Consider the following 16,365-nt stretch of genomic DNA (forward strand, 5'->3'; position numbering starts at 1 on the left):
CGTTTTAAGTTCCTACCTCCCACACAGTCATCAGCAATGCGGCAGAGTTGCTAACCCTGTTTGTAGCGTAGTCGAGCCTAGTGCGGTGGTGGCTGGGTCACACCAGTGCCACCCTATTGATTCACTTAAAATAAAAAAGGCAAGTATTGGATTTTATACGTCTTTCACAACCTCACAGCACTTTACAGTCTCAAGCATAAATCCAACAGGCATGTCAGGAGGAATTTCCTCAATAAAGGATTGGTGAGAATGTGGAACGTGCTATCACATGAGGTCACTAGTTGAGGAACATTTACGGGGGAAGCTGGGCGTAGCGTGTGAAAGAGAGGAATGGACGGATAAGTTGAGAGGGTGAGATGAAGAGAGATGAGAGGAAGCTCACATGGTGCAGTAACCAGTTATCTGGATGGCCCATTCTCTGCTGTACATTCCATGTAATTTCATAATGCAATGACATCACAAAGCAGCTGGAATTGATCTTTGGTGATCATAAAAGAGAAATATTCACTTAAATTCCCCCTTTGCAAGTGACTCCAGGCAACATGATTTCTAGATACAGTACTTAACACCTGTCTGTCTTTGAAACACACCCACTGACCTTTGTGTAACAGGTAATAAATATTATCATATTTAATTCCACTGACTCACTAATTGGAAAGCTGATTGCAAAATAAATAATGGATATAGATCTCATCGATTGGAAAGGGATTGGGGCTGTGTGTGGCATCAAACTTGGCTCATTGTTTGCCTTGGAGTTTGTCCAACTCTATAGTCTCGAGCACAAGGTCTAGGCAGGCTCATGCTTCACTGGAGTACTGAGCGAGTACTGCACTGTTGTCGATGCCAACTTTCAGATGAGTTTTAAAAGATCTCCCAGTACTGCTTGGCAGGAGCAGAGCGGTGTCCTCCTGTTGACCTGGCCATCAGTCCTCTCTTACTGGTCAATTGGAACAGATGACCTGGTTGTTTATTTCATTACTGTTTGCGGGATCTTGCTATGCAGAAATTGGCCACCATGCTTCCTCTGTTGCAACAGTGACAATATTTCAGAAAACAATTCATTGGCTGTAGATCCATGTGGTGTAGGTACACCCACAGTGCTGTTAGGAAGGGAATCCCAGGATTTTGATCCATCGATAGTGAAGAAACGGTGATATAGCTCCAAGACTGGATGGTGTGTGGGAATATATCGGCCGTTCCTTCACTGTCACTGCGTCAAAATCCTGGAGCTCCCTCCCTAACATCACTGTAGGTGTACCTACAGCAATTGGACGGCGGCCGGTTCAAGAAAGCAGCTCCTCAAGGACAATTAGGGATGGGCAATAAATGCTGGCCGAGCCAGCAACTCCCACCCACATCCATGAACAAGTAAAAGAAAATATTCTGCTCAACAAAATGACTGCTGGGGCAGGGAACACAATCTCATTTGTGACCCTGTCTCTGCACAGTGCCCCGCCTCTTTTGGGGAGAGGGATCAGGCTGAGGGTGGAACAACACTCACGATCCTTAGCTGCTGGGCAGCATGGTACCGGGGGGAAGATGACAAACTTTAGGTTTCTCCCCTTGTGTTGTGTACTAATTTGGAACTAAACCTTGAAATAGCAAGAGCAGTGTAGCTGATTTAATTGGCAGAAAAAATACCGTCGGGTCAATTCATTCCAGGAAGCAGGTTGAACAGAGCTGGGCTGGGGAGAGGGGGGGGGGGGGGAGTAGGCCACGTGGGGACGCAGCGGTCTCCATGGTAGCAGCTACACAATGGAACAGATACAATCGCACAATAGGGGTGTGGGGGGGGGGGGGGGGGAGGAAGGAGCAACAGCAGCTATACACAGGCAGACAGATACACACAGATACAGATACAGAGAGAGAGAGATTTAAATAACATCGAGTTACAGGAAGAAGAGATACATTTAGAAAATGGGAGAGTGTTTTAAATACACATGCATTGAGATACAGACATTAATACATTTAGATACAGGGAGATAGACTTAAATACAGATACTTAGAGATACAGACAGATATATTTAGATACAGAGATTTAAATACAGATACATTGAGATACAGACAGATACATTTAGATACAGGGAGAGAGATTTCAATACAGATACATTGAGATACAGACAGATACATTTTGACGCAGGGAGAGAGACTTAAATACAGATACATTGAGATACAGACAGAGATACATTTAGATACAGGGAGAGAGATTTAAATACAGAAACATTGAGATACAGACAGAGATACATTTAGAGACAGGGAGAGAGATTTAAATACAGATACATTGAGATACAGACAGAGATACATTTAGATATAGGGAGAGCGATTTAAATACAGAAACATTGAGATACAGACAGAGATACATTTAGAGACAGGGAGATAGATTTAAATACAGGTACATTGACACACAGACAGAGATACATTTAGATATAGGGAGATAGATTTAAATACAGATACATTGAGATACCAACAGAGATACATTTAGATACAGGGAGAGAGATTTAAATACAGCTACATTGAGATACAGACAGATACATTTAGATACAGGGAAAGAGATTTAAAAACCGATACATTGAGATACCGACAGAGATACATTTAGATACAGGGAGAGAGATTTAAATACAGATACATTGAGATAGACAGATACATTTAGATACAGGGAGATAGATTTAAATACAGATACATTGAGATACCGACAGAGATACATTTAGACACAGAGAGAGAGATTTAAAAACCGATACATTGAGATACATTTAAAGGGATGCATTTAGATTCAGGGAGAGAGAGATGTAAAGTTCAACACACACTCATATACAGTTAGATGCTGAGAACCAAAGTGAGTGAGAGAATCAGGGAAAAGGTCCAACTGAAAGAATTATTTTCTGCAGTGGCCCAACCAACTGGTAAAACCCCAAGAACGGAAAGAAAGTCAAAGGAAGTAATAGCGTGCAACAGAATACCTTTAAACACTCTCGCCCAGCCTGACCCGCCCTGCGTTCGCCTGTGGAGAAGTTCTATCGGTTGTTTTTGTTTTGTCTTTGGAAGAAGGAAGTGTCCCAATTTATTCTGTGTTTCTCCCGGCAGCGTTTGCAGCTTTACTGATCTGAGGGACTCGATCCTGCCTCGGCTGTGAGTGGGGAATTGGGAGCTCTTTACCCCCCACACCGAGTCTCTGCAGAGATGTACGACCGCGCCCCGAGGGAGACGATCTTCGCCTCGGCTCTGGGCAGCACCGGCCCCAACGTGGGACCAGCTTCCTACAATGCCAACGGCAGCAAGCATTACGGTGTCTGGAAGGACGGAGGTGAGGGCACACACTGACCGCAGCAATGTTTCAGCGCCGACTCTCCCAGACCCAAACTGGAAGAGTTAGTTACAAACCAGTGTGTAATCAATGTGTGTTAGCTACAAACATGAGTGTGTGAGAGAGAGGGCGTTTCAAGGCACAAATCATACAGTGTGTTAACATTAGCAATGAAAACACAAAATGCTGGAAAACACAGCACGGGCTAACATTCTGGGTGTCAAAATGTATCTCTGTGGAGAGATTTAAATACAGACACATTGCGATACAGACAGATATAAATACCGATACATGAATGAAATGAAAATCACTTATTGTCACAAGTAGGCTTCAATGAAGTTACTGTGAAAAGCCCCTAATCGCCACATTCCAGCGCCTGTTCGGGGAGGCTGTTACAGGAATCGAACTGTGCTGCCTTGGTCTGCTTTCAAAGCCAGCGATTTAGCCCTGTGCTAAACAGCCCCTGAACATTGAGCTAACCATTGAGATACAGACAGAGATTAATTTAGATATAGGGAGATAGATTTGAATACAGATACATTGAGATACAGACAGAGATACGTTCTGTGTGTTTATCCATGTATTGCTGAGAGTTAACTTGACTTTGATTTACACATGCTTTGTTGTCCTTGATTTAATTCTTTTTGTAGCATATATGTGTAACGTGCGATCTTCAATTGAAAAGGGTGAATTTGAGGCAGCATTTTTTGGTTTACTGATCCAGAGAATCAATAGTGTTTGCTCTTGTTATTGAATCAGTCACCTGGAAACACAGCTTTAAATCCCTGCGCCAGGCAACGTCAGTGTGCCCGGCAGGAGCACTGCTCAAGAACCACAAACATTTTGAGTGCCTGAGCCAGCTCCCTTTACCAGATCAATCTAAAACTAATCCCACTGTTTCAGTCTCTCTTTTTTCACCAATATCCTCCTGTGCCTCAATTTACCTGGAAACTGACAGTGTGTCTACCTCACCTGCTCCCTTGTGTCCAGACATTTCAGGCTATGTTTACTGTAAAGAAATTTATTCCTTCCACCTCCTCTGATCACACTCATTATGACAATTTTAGATCGAATTTTCAGTTCATTTCAGCCAAAGGGCACACTCTTCCTCCATTCACCCTTTATAATAGCTCCAGGGTCCCAGGTTCGATTCCCAGCTTGGGGCACTGTCTATGCGGAGTCTGCACGTTCTCCCCGTGTGTGCGTGGGTTTCCTCCGGGCGCTCCGGTTTCCTCCCACAGTCCAAAGACGTGCAGGTTAGGTGGATTGGCCATGCTAAATTGCCCTTAGTGTCCAAAGGGGTTGGGTGGGGTTGCTGGGTTACGGGTATGGGGTGGAGTTCTGGGCTTAAATGGGGGTGCTCTTTCCAAGGGGCCGGTGCAGGCTCGATGGGCCGAATGGCCTCCTTCTGCACTGTAAATTCTATGTCTATGTCTAATTAGAAATATCCTCGTTAATTCTCCTCTTGGACCTGTTTGCTTAATAGTGTAAGTGACACAGATGACAGCCTGTTGCTGTAACCTCCCATTGCTGACATCCAGCTGAATCGCCGGCACACACTATTGCTTTAATACCCCTTTAACATTAGGATATTCAAAGCTTCAGACTGCTTACTCTGAATGTCTTGCTGCTCCAGCTTGCCTTCATGTAGCACAGTTACCGCAGAGAACTGTAGAGGCTGGGCCATTCAGTATGTTCAAGGCCGAGATAGAGTTTTAATCAGTGAGGGAATCAAGGACTATGGAGATAAGGCAGGAAAGTGTGGAAGTTGTGGATTGTATCAGATCAGATCAGCCATGATCGCATTGAATGGTGGAGCAGACTCGATGGGTCGAATGGCCTACTTTGCATCTTATGCCTGCCTTCTCTTTCTGTTAAAAAAACTGCTATGGACTCTGCTAATTTCTGTAGTACGAAACTATCTTGGGCGAAAACAGTAATAATTGACAAGTATCTTCCTGTTGTACGTAACCAGTGAAAAGCCAGGCAACACTGGCTGCATCATTCCAGTCCAACACCCAGGGAACAATCAAGGACCGAATATAGCTAGAATGCCACCTGCTGGATAAACCGGTCCTGCAGAATGTACATCCCAGATCGAAGAACTGAGAATTTGTGATCACCCAGAAAAGCGAGGATTGAGAGGTCAGAGATCATAAAGATCACGAAAGGTTTTAACGGGTGGACTGCGAGAAGATGCTGCCATTGACAGGCAAAGACCAGCACTCGCGGCCGCAAATCTCAGGCAGCCACGAATTAATCCGAAAGGGATTTCAGGAAAAACGTCATTCCCCACAGAGTGGTGAGAATGTGTAACTCACCCCCGCAGGGCGTGGTTGAGATGAGCAGTGTAGATGTTTTCAAGGGGAAGTTGGATAAACGTAAGAGGTAGAAATGAATAGAAGGTTTCGCCGAGCGAGAGAGGTGAAACCGGGTGGGAGGAGGTTGGTGAGGATCATAAACATCAGCATGATCCTGCTGGGCTGAATGACCACTTAGATTTAGATTTATTATCACGTGTACCGAGGTACAGTGAAAAATATTGTTCTGCGTACAGCTCAAACAGATCATTCCGTACATGAGAAACATAAGACATACGATAAATACACAATGTAAATACATAGACATAGGCATTGGGTGAAGCATTCGGAGTGTAGTGCTAACAACAGTAGAGAGGATGTGTGGAGAGATCAGATCAGTCCTTAAGAGGGTCTTTTAGGAGTCTGATAACAGCGGGGAAGAAGCTGTTTTTGAACCTGTTAGTGCGTGTTCTCAGACTTTTGTATCTTCTGCCCAATGGAAGAAGTTGGAAGAGTGAGTAAGCCGGGTGGGAGGGGTCTTTGATTATGCTGCCCACATTCCCAAGGCAGCGGGAGGTGGAGACAGAGTCAATAGATAGGAGGCAGGTTCATGTGATGGACTGGACTGCGTTCACGGCTCTCTGTAGTTTCTTGTGGTATTGGGCCGAGCAGTTGCCATCCCAGGCTGTGATGCAGCCCGATAGGATGCTTTCTATGGTGCATCTGTAAACGTTGGTAAGAGTCAATGTGGACATGTCAAATTTTCTTAGTTTCCTGAGAAAGTATAAGCGCTGTTGTGCTTTCCTGGTCGTAGTGTTGACATGGGTGGACCAGGACAGATTGTTGGTGATGTCCACACCTAGGAATTTGAAACTGCTAACCATCTCTCCCTCGGCCCCGTTGATGCAGACAGGGGTGTGTACAGTACTTTGCTTTCTCTGCTGTGAGCACTTTGTAATAAGCAAACCGACCCCCACCCCTCCTCCCAGAGAGACCTCATTATTTAATGTAATTGGTAAAGATGACACATCGATGGGTCAGTCTTGGGAAAAGACTGGGCTGAGATAGTGGAAGAAGAAAAGGATTTCCAATGATTGTGTAGTCAGTGTCTAAAAATGAAGAGGCTCCAGTTAAATAAATAAACAGGCAAGAGGAGCCCTGTTGCAATGTTCACTGTGGCCGATGGTACTTCACACAGGTTGTGTTCCTAAATGCCTATTTCACACTTTTTAAATGATTGGAAACTCTTTCTCTTTGCTGTTGTACAGACTTACTGCTTAGCTACAAATTAACATGTAAAAGAGAGGAATCAATTAAATAAGTAGCTATTGCAATACTTTTCTGTTGTTGTCCTGGATCTGACCAATTGGACTCACTGGCTGCCGGGTGGAATATTCTGCTGGCCATTGTCGCTGTTTGATTATACTCGTAATGACTCTTCAGTTCTCAGCCACGTGTGTTGCTGCCAAAGTCATAGTCCCTTGGACCATGGGAATTAACATTCGGATAAAACCCCTTTGCTGTTCTGCTCCCTTTACAAGATTCTGGGGGTCACTCTGCTGTGGGTTAACCTGGTGCCTTATGCCGCTTGGTGTCAAATCCCGTCTGATAAAACTCCCACCAGATTCTCCATCTTACCAAACGCCAATTACTGCGGATGCAGGAACCTGAAACAAAAACAGAAAATGCTGGACAATCTCAGCAGGTCTGACGGCCTCTGTGGAAAGAGGACGGAGCAAACGTTTCGAGTCTGGGTGACTGGCTGGCTTTGACAAAGAGTCATCCAGATTCAAAATGTTAGCTCCCTTCTCTCTCCGCAGATGCTCCCCCCCCCTCCCATCCTTTAAGAAATAAAGACTTGCTTTTCACATTAATCTCCGGATCGTACAGCAAATTAAGTACTTTTGAATAGTCCCTGTTGTAATGTATCTATGGATGGCCATAGCAGCCAATTCGCACGCAGGACAATCCCGCAAGGAGCAATGAGCAGATAATTTGTTTTAGTCAAGTTCATTGAGGGATGAATGTTGTCCAGGGCACTTGCAAGAACTCTTGTGCTCATTTCAAAATAGTGCCATTGGGTTTTTTATCATCCACCTGGAGATGCAGACTGGGTCTTGATTTGACATCTCGTCCAAAAGATGGTGCCTGGGACTGTGCGGCACTCCCTCAGTACTGGCACCAGAGGGTCTGTCTGGATTTTTTTGTTCGGGGGTGGGACTGAAGCCCATCGCCTGCTGCTGCCCGCCAATATTATGACCTTTAAAACATTTTTTTTTAGAGTATCCAATTCATTTTTTCCAATCCACCTACCCTGCACATCTTTGGGTTGTGGGGACGAAACCCACGCAAACACGGGGAGAATGTGCAAACTCCACACGGACAGTGACCCAGAGCCGGGATCGAACCTGGGACCTCGGCGCTGTGAGACAGCAGTGCTAACCCACTGCGCCACCGTGCTGCCCATGAAGACCTTTTAAACCTACTTCTTTCATCAACCTTTTGCTTATAGTGCTCCAAATAATTTCCTCTTTGGTCTGATGTCCACTTGGGTTCCTACTGCCTCTGTGAAGCACCTTTGGACATAGTTCTATGCAAATTAGTTGCAAGTGGCAGCCCAGGTTCAATTAAGTTCACTTCTATTAAACACAGCTCCCTACTGATAGTGTAAAATCACTGACTTTTACCATTTAAAACCCACCATTTCCATGTATCTGCAAACTCTCCCCCAGGTCCGACCAGCTGATGGACAACTAGGCACCATTGCTAGATTTTAATTAATCAACATAATCGTTTGAAGATTTTGGAGGTTCGACCATGCAGTGATTTATTAATCCCTGACGCTTTGCACGGCATTTCAATATTAGTTCTTTAAGAGCTTGTTTATTGGATAACTATGAAAACCCCAGTAACCCGAGTTCCTCTCTGCAGATGGATATGCTCCGTTTCTGTCTTTGGCCAACCGTGATTCTATATTCAATGTTCCGGGTGCACTTCTATCTCCGGGTCCACAGCACTATGACATTAACCCAGTGCAGGTAAGATGGAGTTATTGCCAGCTCAATGTAACCGATAAAAGCCAGCTCGCTCTGTCAGGAGAACAAATAATTCAAAATAATTGCACAAGTCCTGTTATTTATAAAGGTAAAGTCGCCATAGTCCCAGATGACCTTAGGCTGCTTTTGATTTGAGGGGTAGAGTTGTTTGGTGGTGATTTAAACTGTACACACGTCACCCTTTCTCTTCTGTGAAATATGTACAGTTCCTTTGTACCTGTCAATGCAGATCATCAATTATGTGCCGGGATGTCTCATTATGAATCCTGAAAATTTCTACAATTAACATCGCCTGCATAAACATTTCTAGAGACAGGGTAACTATGCACGCACATATAATAGATTTGAATGGTGACAAATTATTACTCGGATTATTAAATACTAAAAGTCTCTGCCAAAATATTCACTCACGAATATATACAGAGCTGCAAATGAGCAGATTTCACTGCTAACCTCTCACTGCTTGTACATAGAATCTGTTATCACCTGCCTGGTTCCTATTGGCAATTGGTTATTTTTTTTCTTTATTCGTTGCTGGGATGTGAGCATCGAACCTGGGACCCTGGCGCCGTGAAGCAACATTGCTCCCACCCATGTCTCCAGAACATTACTCTGGGTCCCTGGATTACTAGTCCAATAACACTACGCCACCGCCTCCCCATGACTCTTGGGGAGTATGAGTTCCCCCAATGAGGGGGGGCAGGGCAATCATTAGTAGGTGCAGCTGTATAAATATTTATATTCGTGGCCCTCACAAAAGAATCCCTACAGTGCTGAAGGAGGCCATTTGGCCCATCGAGTCTGCTGTCTGAAAGAGCACTCTACCTTGGACCACTCCACCATTCCTGTAACCCCACCCAACCTTTGTACACAAAGGCGCAATTTAGCGTGGCCAATCCACCTAACCTGCACATCTTTGGATTGTGGGAGGAAACCGGAGCACCCGGAAGAAGTACAGACACGGGGGAGCGCACACAGTCACCCGAGGCCGGAATCGAACCTGGGCCCGTGACTCTGTGAGGCAGCAGTGCTAACCACTGTGCCGCCCTATGAGGGGAGATTTTTCTTGGATGCATTTAGGGTTCACATTAGATCATTCAGCCACCTTCACCTGGTGTCATAACACTTGCATTTTTGCTTTACGGGAGTAAAATTGGCCCTATACAAGAATCCAGCGGGAGTAGGCAGTCAATGTAATTATTGTGCCGCACTCGTGTGTTCAAAGCCCACCTCACTCAGCAAGTTATGACGACTGAGTTCAGTAAGTCCTGCTAAATTATGGCCTACTACCGAGTTAGTGATGTTGAAAGCTGCCAGGTTCTCACAATCGCCCGACGGGTTGCCATTCAGGGACATGAACGCACCAACCTAAGAGAGACTCCAGCCCGTACATGGCTGTCTCTTAAAGCTTTAGAGTAACGATGGATGACCGATAAATACAGCCTCACCCGTATCAAGCATATGTGAAGAACAAAGTTGAAAAATTCTAAACTATCAAACTCAACTATTAAAGAGTTTAGTAACCTCCTTTTAGAGCAGCTGATTATTTATTTCTAAACGTTGGAAACAAACGTGGGCCAATCCAATGGGCGTCCATGGTCACCAACACTGTCTTAGGGAAGGGTACCTGGTAGGAGGAGCACTTAAGGGGAAGCTGGGTTAATATGTATGGGGGAGATTTGAGGGCTATGTTAACAGTTGGATGAGGAAGAATGGACCGATCTGCTTTATTTCTAGATGGTAAATTCTATCTAATGATAAGTTACATTTATTAAGCATCTTCGATGCCACCAAACATCCCAAAGTGCTTCACACGTTATAATGCAAAAGTAGGGACAGAGCCGTGAAGGGTGACACTGGGGCAGATAGGCCAACAGCTTGGTCGAGGAGCTTGGGTTCAGGGAGGATCTTACCGAAAGAGGGGTTGAGAGTTAGAGCGACTTAGGGAGGGAATTCCAGAGCTCAGGACCCAGGCAGCTGAGGACAAGGCCACCAATTGTGCAAAGCAATCAAAGTTGGAATTAAAGATTTTGGTGATTACAGCCGTTCCACAATGGTTATTTTCATCCTGACTAAAAAGCTTACCAAGATCAAAGCAGGACCAGTCCATCTAACTCTGTGACGGTATGCAGAAATTTCATCCCGAGCAGTAGGCACGTGTGTACAATTTATTCACATTGGCTGCTTCCAAAAATGTACACCTCATCAACAAATTGCTGTTCTCAAAAATCACACCCAGCAGTCCAAATCTCCACTTTAGTAATTGATTTTTATTTTATCTTATAGCCTAGTACGCGGATAAATCAAACCAAATGTTCTTGGTGGTGGTAAAAGTAAATGTTTCTGCTGGATAGACTCAGTAAGATCCATCGGATTTTGGACATCAATATCTGGACGTTTAAACAAAATGATCCGCCACATATTCTTTAAGATTAATTTTCGGGCAGCACGGTAGCAGAAGCGGATAGCACTGTGGCTTCACAGTGCCAGGGTCCCAGTTCGGTTCCCTGCTGGGTCACTGTCTGTGCGGAGTCTGCACGTTCTCCCCGTGTGTGCGTGGGTTTCCTCCGGGTGCCCCGGTTTCCTTCCACAGTCCAAAGACATGCAGGTTAGGTGGATTGGCCGTGCTAAATTGCCCTTAGTGACCAAAAAGGTTCAGAGGGGTTATTGGGTTACGGGATAGGGTGGAGGTGAGGGCTTCAGTGGGTCGGTGCAGACTCAATGGGCCGAATGGCCTCCCACTGCACTGTATGTTCTTTATCATTACATGATTTGTCATTCTGAAACAGTTTGGCTGGGATCTTCACACACCATTGCCAAACAATAATTAATTCCATTGACATTTTCCTGTTACCTTCCTGCACATTTTTTGGAAATCGAGGGCTCAATTTTACGGGCTAAATTCTAAGTGTCATTTTGTGTCATAAGTGTCATAGTGCAGGGGCTGGTTTAGCACACTGGACTAAATCGCTGGCTTTTAAAGCAGACCAGGCAGGCCAGCAGCACGGTTCAATTCCCGGACCAGCCTCCCCGAACAGGCGCCGGAATGTGGCGACTAGGGGCTTTTCACAGTAACTTCAGTGCAGCCTACTCGTGACAATAAGCGATTTTCATTTCATTGGGCACGGGTTTCCGGGTGGCTCCCGACAGCCGATCCAGCGAGACCGCGGCCCATAATTTAACGCCACTTTGTGCCGGAAATGACACCCGCCAGCTGTTCCGCCAGCTGATTCGCCGGGACCGCGCCCGGCAGTTCACCGCTAACATGGGGGAGCTGCACATCAATGCTCCCTCCGAACACACTGTAGTCAGCACGCCACCGCGTAGACCCGCTCCGTGCTTCGGAGATGCTGACCAGGCCAGGCTGCTGGACGCCGTGGACGCGAGAAGGGTCACCTTGTCCCCCGAGGGGGTCGGACGACTAACTACAGGGCCGCCAATGCGACCATCAGTTCAGACACCTTGACCAGGAGTACTGCCGTGCAATGTTGGAAGATGACCAACGACGTCCAAGGTCTGCATTGGGTAAGTCGACACCCGTTTGGCACCAGTCCCTCCTGCCACCACCCTGACCTCCCCACCCACCCAATGAGTCAGCGGCTGGCACCCCCCCCCCCCCCCCCAGCATAATACTGCACCCATACCCTAGCACACCCTGGCACCTATCCGCACAACCCACCTGGCCCATGAGCGGTGCCCATACATGTCATCTGCCATATGCCACCTCCGCTCCCCAAAGCAAAGCGTGTGCTCACAATGTCCTCTCATTGTCCCCGCAGGAGCAGCTGGCCCATGGTAGGCGGGAAAGAGCCCAGACGAGCGGCGGGTGCCGGACATCAGAATCCTCACCCCCTTTGAGGAACGGGCCTGGAGATCGCGGGGTTGCCCGAGGAGAGAGCAGTCTCCGACAGCGAGGTTGGCCTGCTGCAGAGGTGAGGATCCATTGCCCCTTCACCCAGATGACCCGCCGCAAGTGAGCTGTTCACGTCAGACAAAGCGATCCTTCACTCTCACTGACCACATGTCCTCCCTCTCGCAGGGTCACCATCTGATGGGCCTGGGCCATCCGGGGTCACATGCACTCCGGCCTCCCGTGAGAACGCCTCTGAGGAGAGCTCCAAGGAAGCCACCATCGATGTGTCACAGCGGTCATACCCACCCTCCACCAGCACAGAGACACACACCTCGGTGGGCGGCGCCAGTGGGCAGGCTTCAGGGGCACAATCTGGTGAGCAGCACACTGCTGCCGGTGCCCATCAGATGGAGGCAGGAACGCCCATGGGAGGCAGCAGTCGGAGGTCTGCTGGATCCCAGGACTTAGCTGAGTCCCAATCAGGCGCCAAGCCTCTGGAGCTGATGCAGATGATAGACATGGCCAGAGATTCAGGAGGGGATATCAGCCGATTGGAGGAGTCTCAAAATCTATGGGCGCAAGGGATGGCACCAGCAATGTGTGGCATCAAGGCCAACACTGCAAGGTTGCCGACCGCAATGGAAAGCATGGAACATGAGATCAGCACCATGGGTGGTGGCGTCTAAGGTGATGCTCAGTCAGTGATGGCCATGGCTGAGGACCTCAGCAGCATGTCCTAGTCACTGGCGGACGTGTACCAGATGTAGGTGGACATTGTCGAGGCACGGCAGTGCATGTCCCAGTGGCTCAAACAAGTGGACATTGGTCTGGGCACTCCAGAGCGTGGCCCAGTGACTGAAGGGCATTGCTTTTTTTGAATATAAATTTAGAGTACCCAATTCCTTTTTCCAATTTAGGGGAAATTAAGCGTGGCCAATCCCCCTACCCTGCACATCTTTGTGGGTTGTGGGGGGGTGAGGCCCACGCCGACACGGGGAGAATGTGCAACCTCCACACGGACAGTGACCTGGGGCTGGAATCGAACCCGGGACCTCGGCGGCGTGAGGCAGCAGTGCTAACCACTGCACCACCGTCCCGCCCTGTACTGAAGGGTATCGCTGAGGGCATCAACACCATGGTGCAGACAGTGGGGAGGCACCAGGGCTGGCAGGGCAGGATGATGCAGAGACCTCTGGAGCTCACTCCAGCTGCCTCTCAATCATGTGGTGATCCTGTGGGCCACTCACTGAATGTTCAAATCAGGGAGGGGGAAGCACTGGCGGCCAACCTGGTGCCTGCCACCAAAGCGACAACAGTGGTGTCTAATTCTTCCACATCTCCCCCCTTCCTGATACCAGCGCATCGCAAGGTCAGCGGGCAGAACAGGGTGGCATGGCGACTTCACCGGTAAGGCAGCCAGGGCCCTCTGGCTCCAGGCAGGCCCACCAGAGGACGCCATTCGGCCCATCGGGTCTGCACCAACACCCTGAAAGAGTACTTGGTCCATGCCCACCTACCCGCCCTCTGCCACTAACCCCTTAATCTAACCTAAACATCGTTCTAGACACTAAGGAGCAATTTATCGTGGCCAACCCACCTAACCTGCACATCTTTGGAATGTGGATGGAAATCGGAGCACCCGGAGGAAACCCACGCAGACACGGGAGGACGTGCAGACTCCGCACCGACAGTGACCCAAGACCAGAATTGAACCTGGGTCCCTGGCGCTGTGAGGCAGCAGTGTCACCGTGCTGCCTGAGGATCTCCGAGTGTCCCCGAATGTAGCGATCATGCAGGCTCCCTGAGAAGCGAGCACACACGTGCATGATCTGGAGGTGGTGTTCGTACACAATTTGAACATTCAGTGAGTGGAACGCCTTCCTGTTAATAAAGGGTGCTCCCTGTTGTTCCGATATGCGCAAGGCGACATGAGTGCCATCAATTATCCCCTGGAGGTGGGGCATCCCGCCGAAGGTGGCGAATCCTGCTGCCTGGGCATCTTGATGGGCCTGGTCCAGCTCAAGCTGGAATGGACTGGTGGCGTAAAGGTTTAGGGCTGCGGTGACCTTCATGGCCACTGGGAGCGGGCGTCCTCCTGGTCCGCGTGGTGCCACGTCCGTGAGGACATGGTAGGGGTGCCGCACCCTCTCCCTGCTGGGGCAGACCCATGCTGCCCATCATCTCCACGAATGACCAGCGACGCCTGTACCTTGGGCCGCCACTGGCGCCCTCACCTGGGTCTCTCCCCGGCCCGATAGGCTGCTGGGTCTGCAGGGTGGGTCGCGGTCCCCTGCACATGGGTTGCCGCCTCCAGCCTGCGCCGTCGCTTCTGCCACCTTCACCGGCGCCTGGCCGCCTGGGCTGCCACCAGCACTGCGAAGGTTTCCACCGCGGGTCAACAACACCATCCATATTTGTACATCTGTAAAGAATTGGAGAAGGCGAGAGACCGACAATCAGTTAGGGCTTCCACCCCGTGACCCTCAAATCCCACAAAGCCCCCCCACACTTACCATTCCCGCCTTCCCTTAGAGTGCCATCCAGCGAGCCAGTTGTGCTGCGGGATCTTGCTCTGCACTCTGACCCCCGGCCATGTCAGGAACCCCTAGACCCCAGACCCCTGCTGGGAACACTCGGGGGACCGTGCTCAGATGCCCTCCCCTGATCTACACACACCCTCTGGTCGGGGGATCTCCCCAGTTCTGGCCCTGCTCTGAAGTGTTTGATGGTTGGCTGCTGCCTCTGTGGTGTTCATGGATCATAGATCATAGAATTTACAGTGCAGAAGGAGGCCATTCAGCCCATCGAGTCTGCACCGGCTCTTGGAAAGAGCACCCTACCCAAGGTCAACACCTCCACCCTATCCCCATAACCCAGTAACCCCACCCAACACTAAGGGCAATTTATCATGGCCAATCCACCTAACCTGCACATCTCTGGACTGTGGGAGGAAACCGGAGCACCCGGAGGAAACCCACGCACACACGGGGAGAACGTGCACACTCCGCACAGACAGTGACCCAAGCCGGGAATCGAACCTGGGATCCTGGAGCTGTGAAGCAATTGTGCTAACCACAATGCTACCGTGCTGCCCAATGCTACTGTGTTAACACCGCCAGTGTTAGGGCAGCACGGTGGTGCAGTGGTTAGCACTGCTGCCTCACGGTGCCAAGGTCCCAGGTTCGATCCCGGCTCTGGGTCACTGTCCGTGTGGAGTTTGCACATTCTCCCCATATTCCCCCCCCCCCCCCCCCCCCCCCCCCCCCACTCCCGCCGGCCCCTCCTGGGCATCCCCCCCTTTTGTTTTGGGTGTTCTATCCCAGAGCTCCTGTTCTCCCCTCCCAGCCTCATTCTGCAGTGGTTTCTGTTGCAGGCATTGTGAGTTCGGGGGGGGGGGGGTTTATTGCCCCCTCTCTCCACCCTCACCCCCCCCCCCCGCCTCCCGCCCCCACACACCTCTTCCTGGGTTCTCCTGAGTTTCCTCCTCGCTTCCTTCCCCCCCGTCCCTTTGTATCACTGAGCGTTGTGTATCTCTGTCTGCTCTCTCCCATCTCTCAATCTTTCCCTCGTCGCTGTTGGCTGACGACCTGACCCCATGCTTTGAGGAAGCCTTCCTCGGTTCTGAATGTTGAAAGGCGACCTTAACCTCCTGAGCCGGATTGGCGCCAGAGCTAATAGAGGTAAAGTATGAGCACAGGTTGAATAAATTAGGCTTCCCTTTCTTGATTTTCGGAAATTGCGTGAGGCTTCTGGAACAATTAAAGGATTTGATCGGGTTGATGGGGATAAACCTTTCCTCCAGCGGGGAGACAGGCCTTTGATGGACAAGGGAGTGCAGGGTAATGGGAGACGGGC

The 16,365-nt window shown here is 49.0% G+C and overlaps 1 protein-coding gene across 3 annotated transcripts in view; it reads left to right on the forward strand.

The window, feature by feature from the left end:
* Window positions 1–551: 551 nt before the first annotated feature.
* Window positions 552–16,365, forward strand: part of stpg2 (sperm-tail PG-rich repeat containing 2) — a 649,746-nt gene continuing 633,932 nt past the window's right edge. The window contains exons 1-3 of one of the 3 annotated variants that reach the window (XM_072495293.1): window positions 552–611; window positions 3,082–3,301; window positions 8,533–8,639. In XM_072495293.1, the coding sequence (XP_072351394.1) occupies window positions 3,178–3,301; window positions 8,533–8,639 (231 nt within the window). In that variant the 5' untranslated portion in view covers window positions 552–611; window positions 3,082–3,177. Of the gene's footprint in view, window positions 612–1,852; window positions 3,302–8,532; window positions 8,640–16,365 lie in introns of those variants that run through there. The other 2 variants (XM_072495294.1, XM_072495292.1) reach the window with 2 other exon arrangements.

The sequence above is a fragment of the Scyliorhinus torazame genome, chromosome 3 (assembly GCF_047496885.1).
Source record: "Scyliorhinus torazame isolate Kashiwa2021f chromosome 3, sScyTor2.1, whole genome shotgun sequence".
NCBI lineage: Eukaryota > Metazoa > Chordata > Chondrichthyes > Carcharhiniformes > Scyliorhinidae > Scyliorhinus > Scyliorhinus torazame.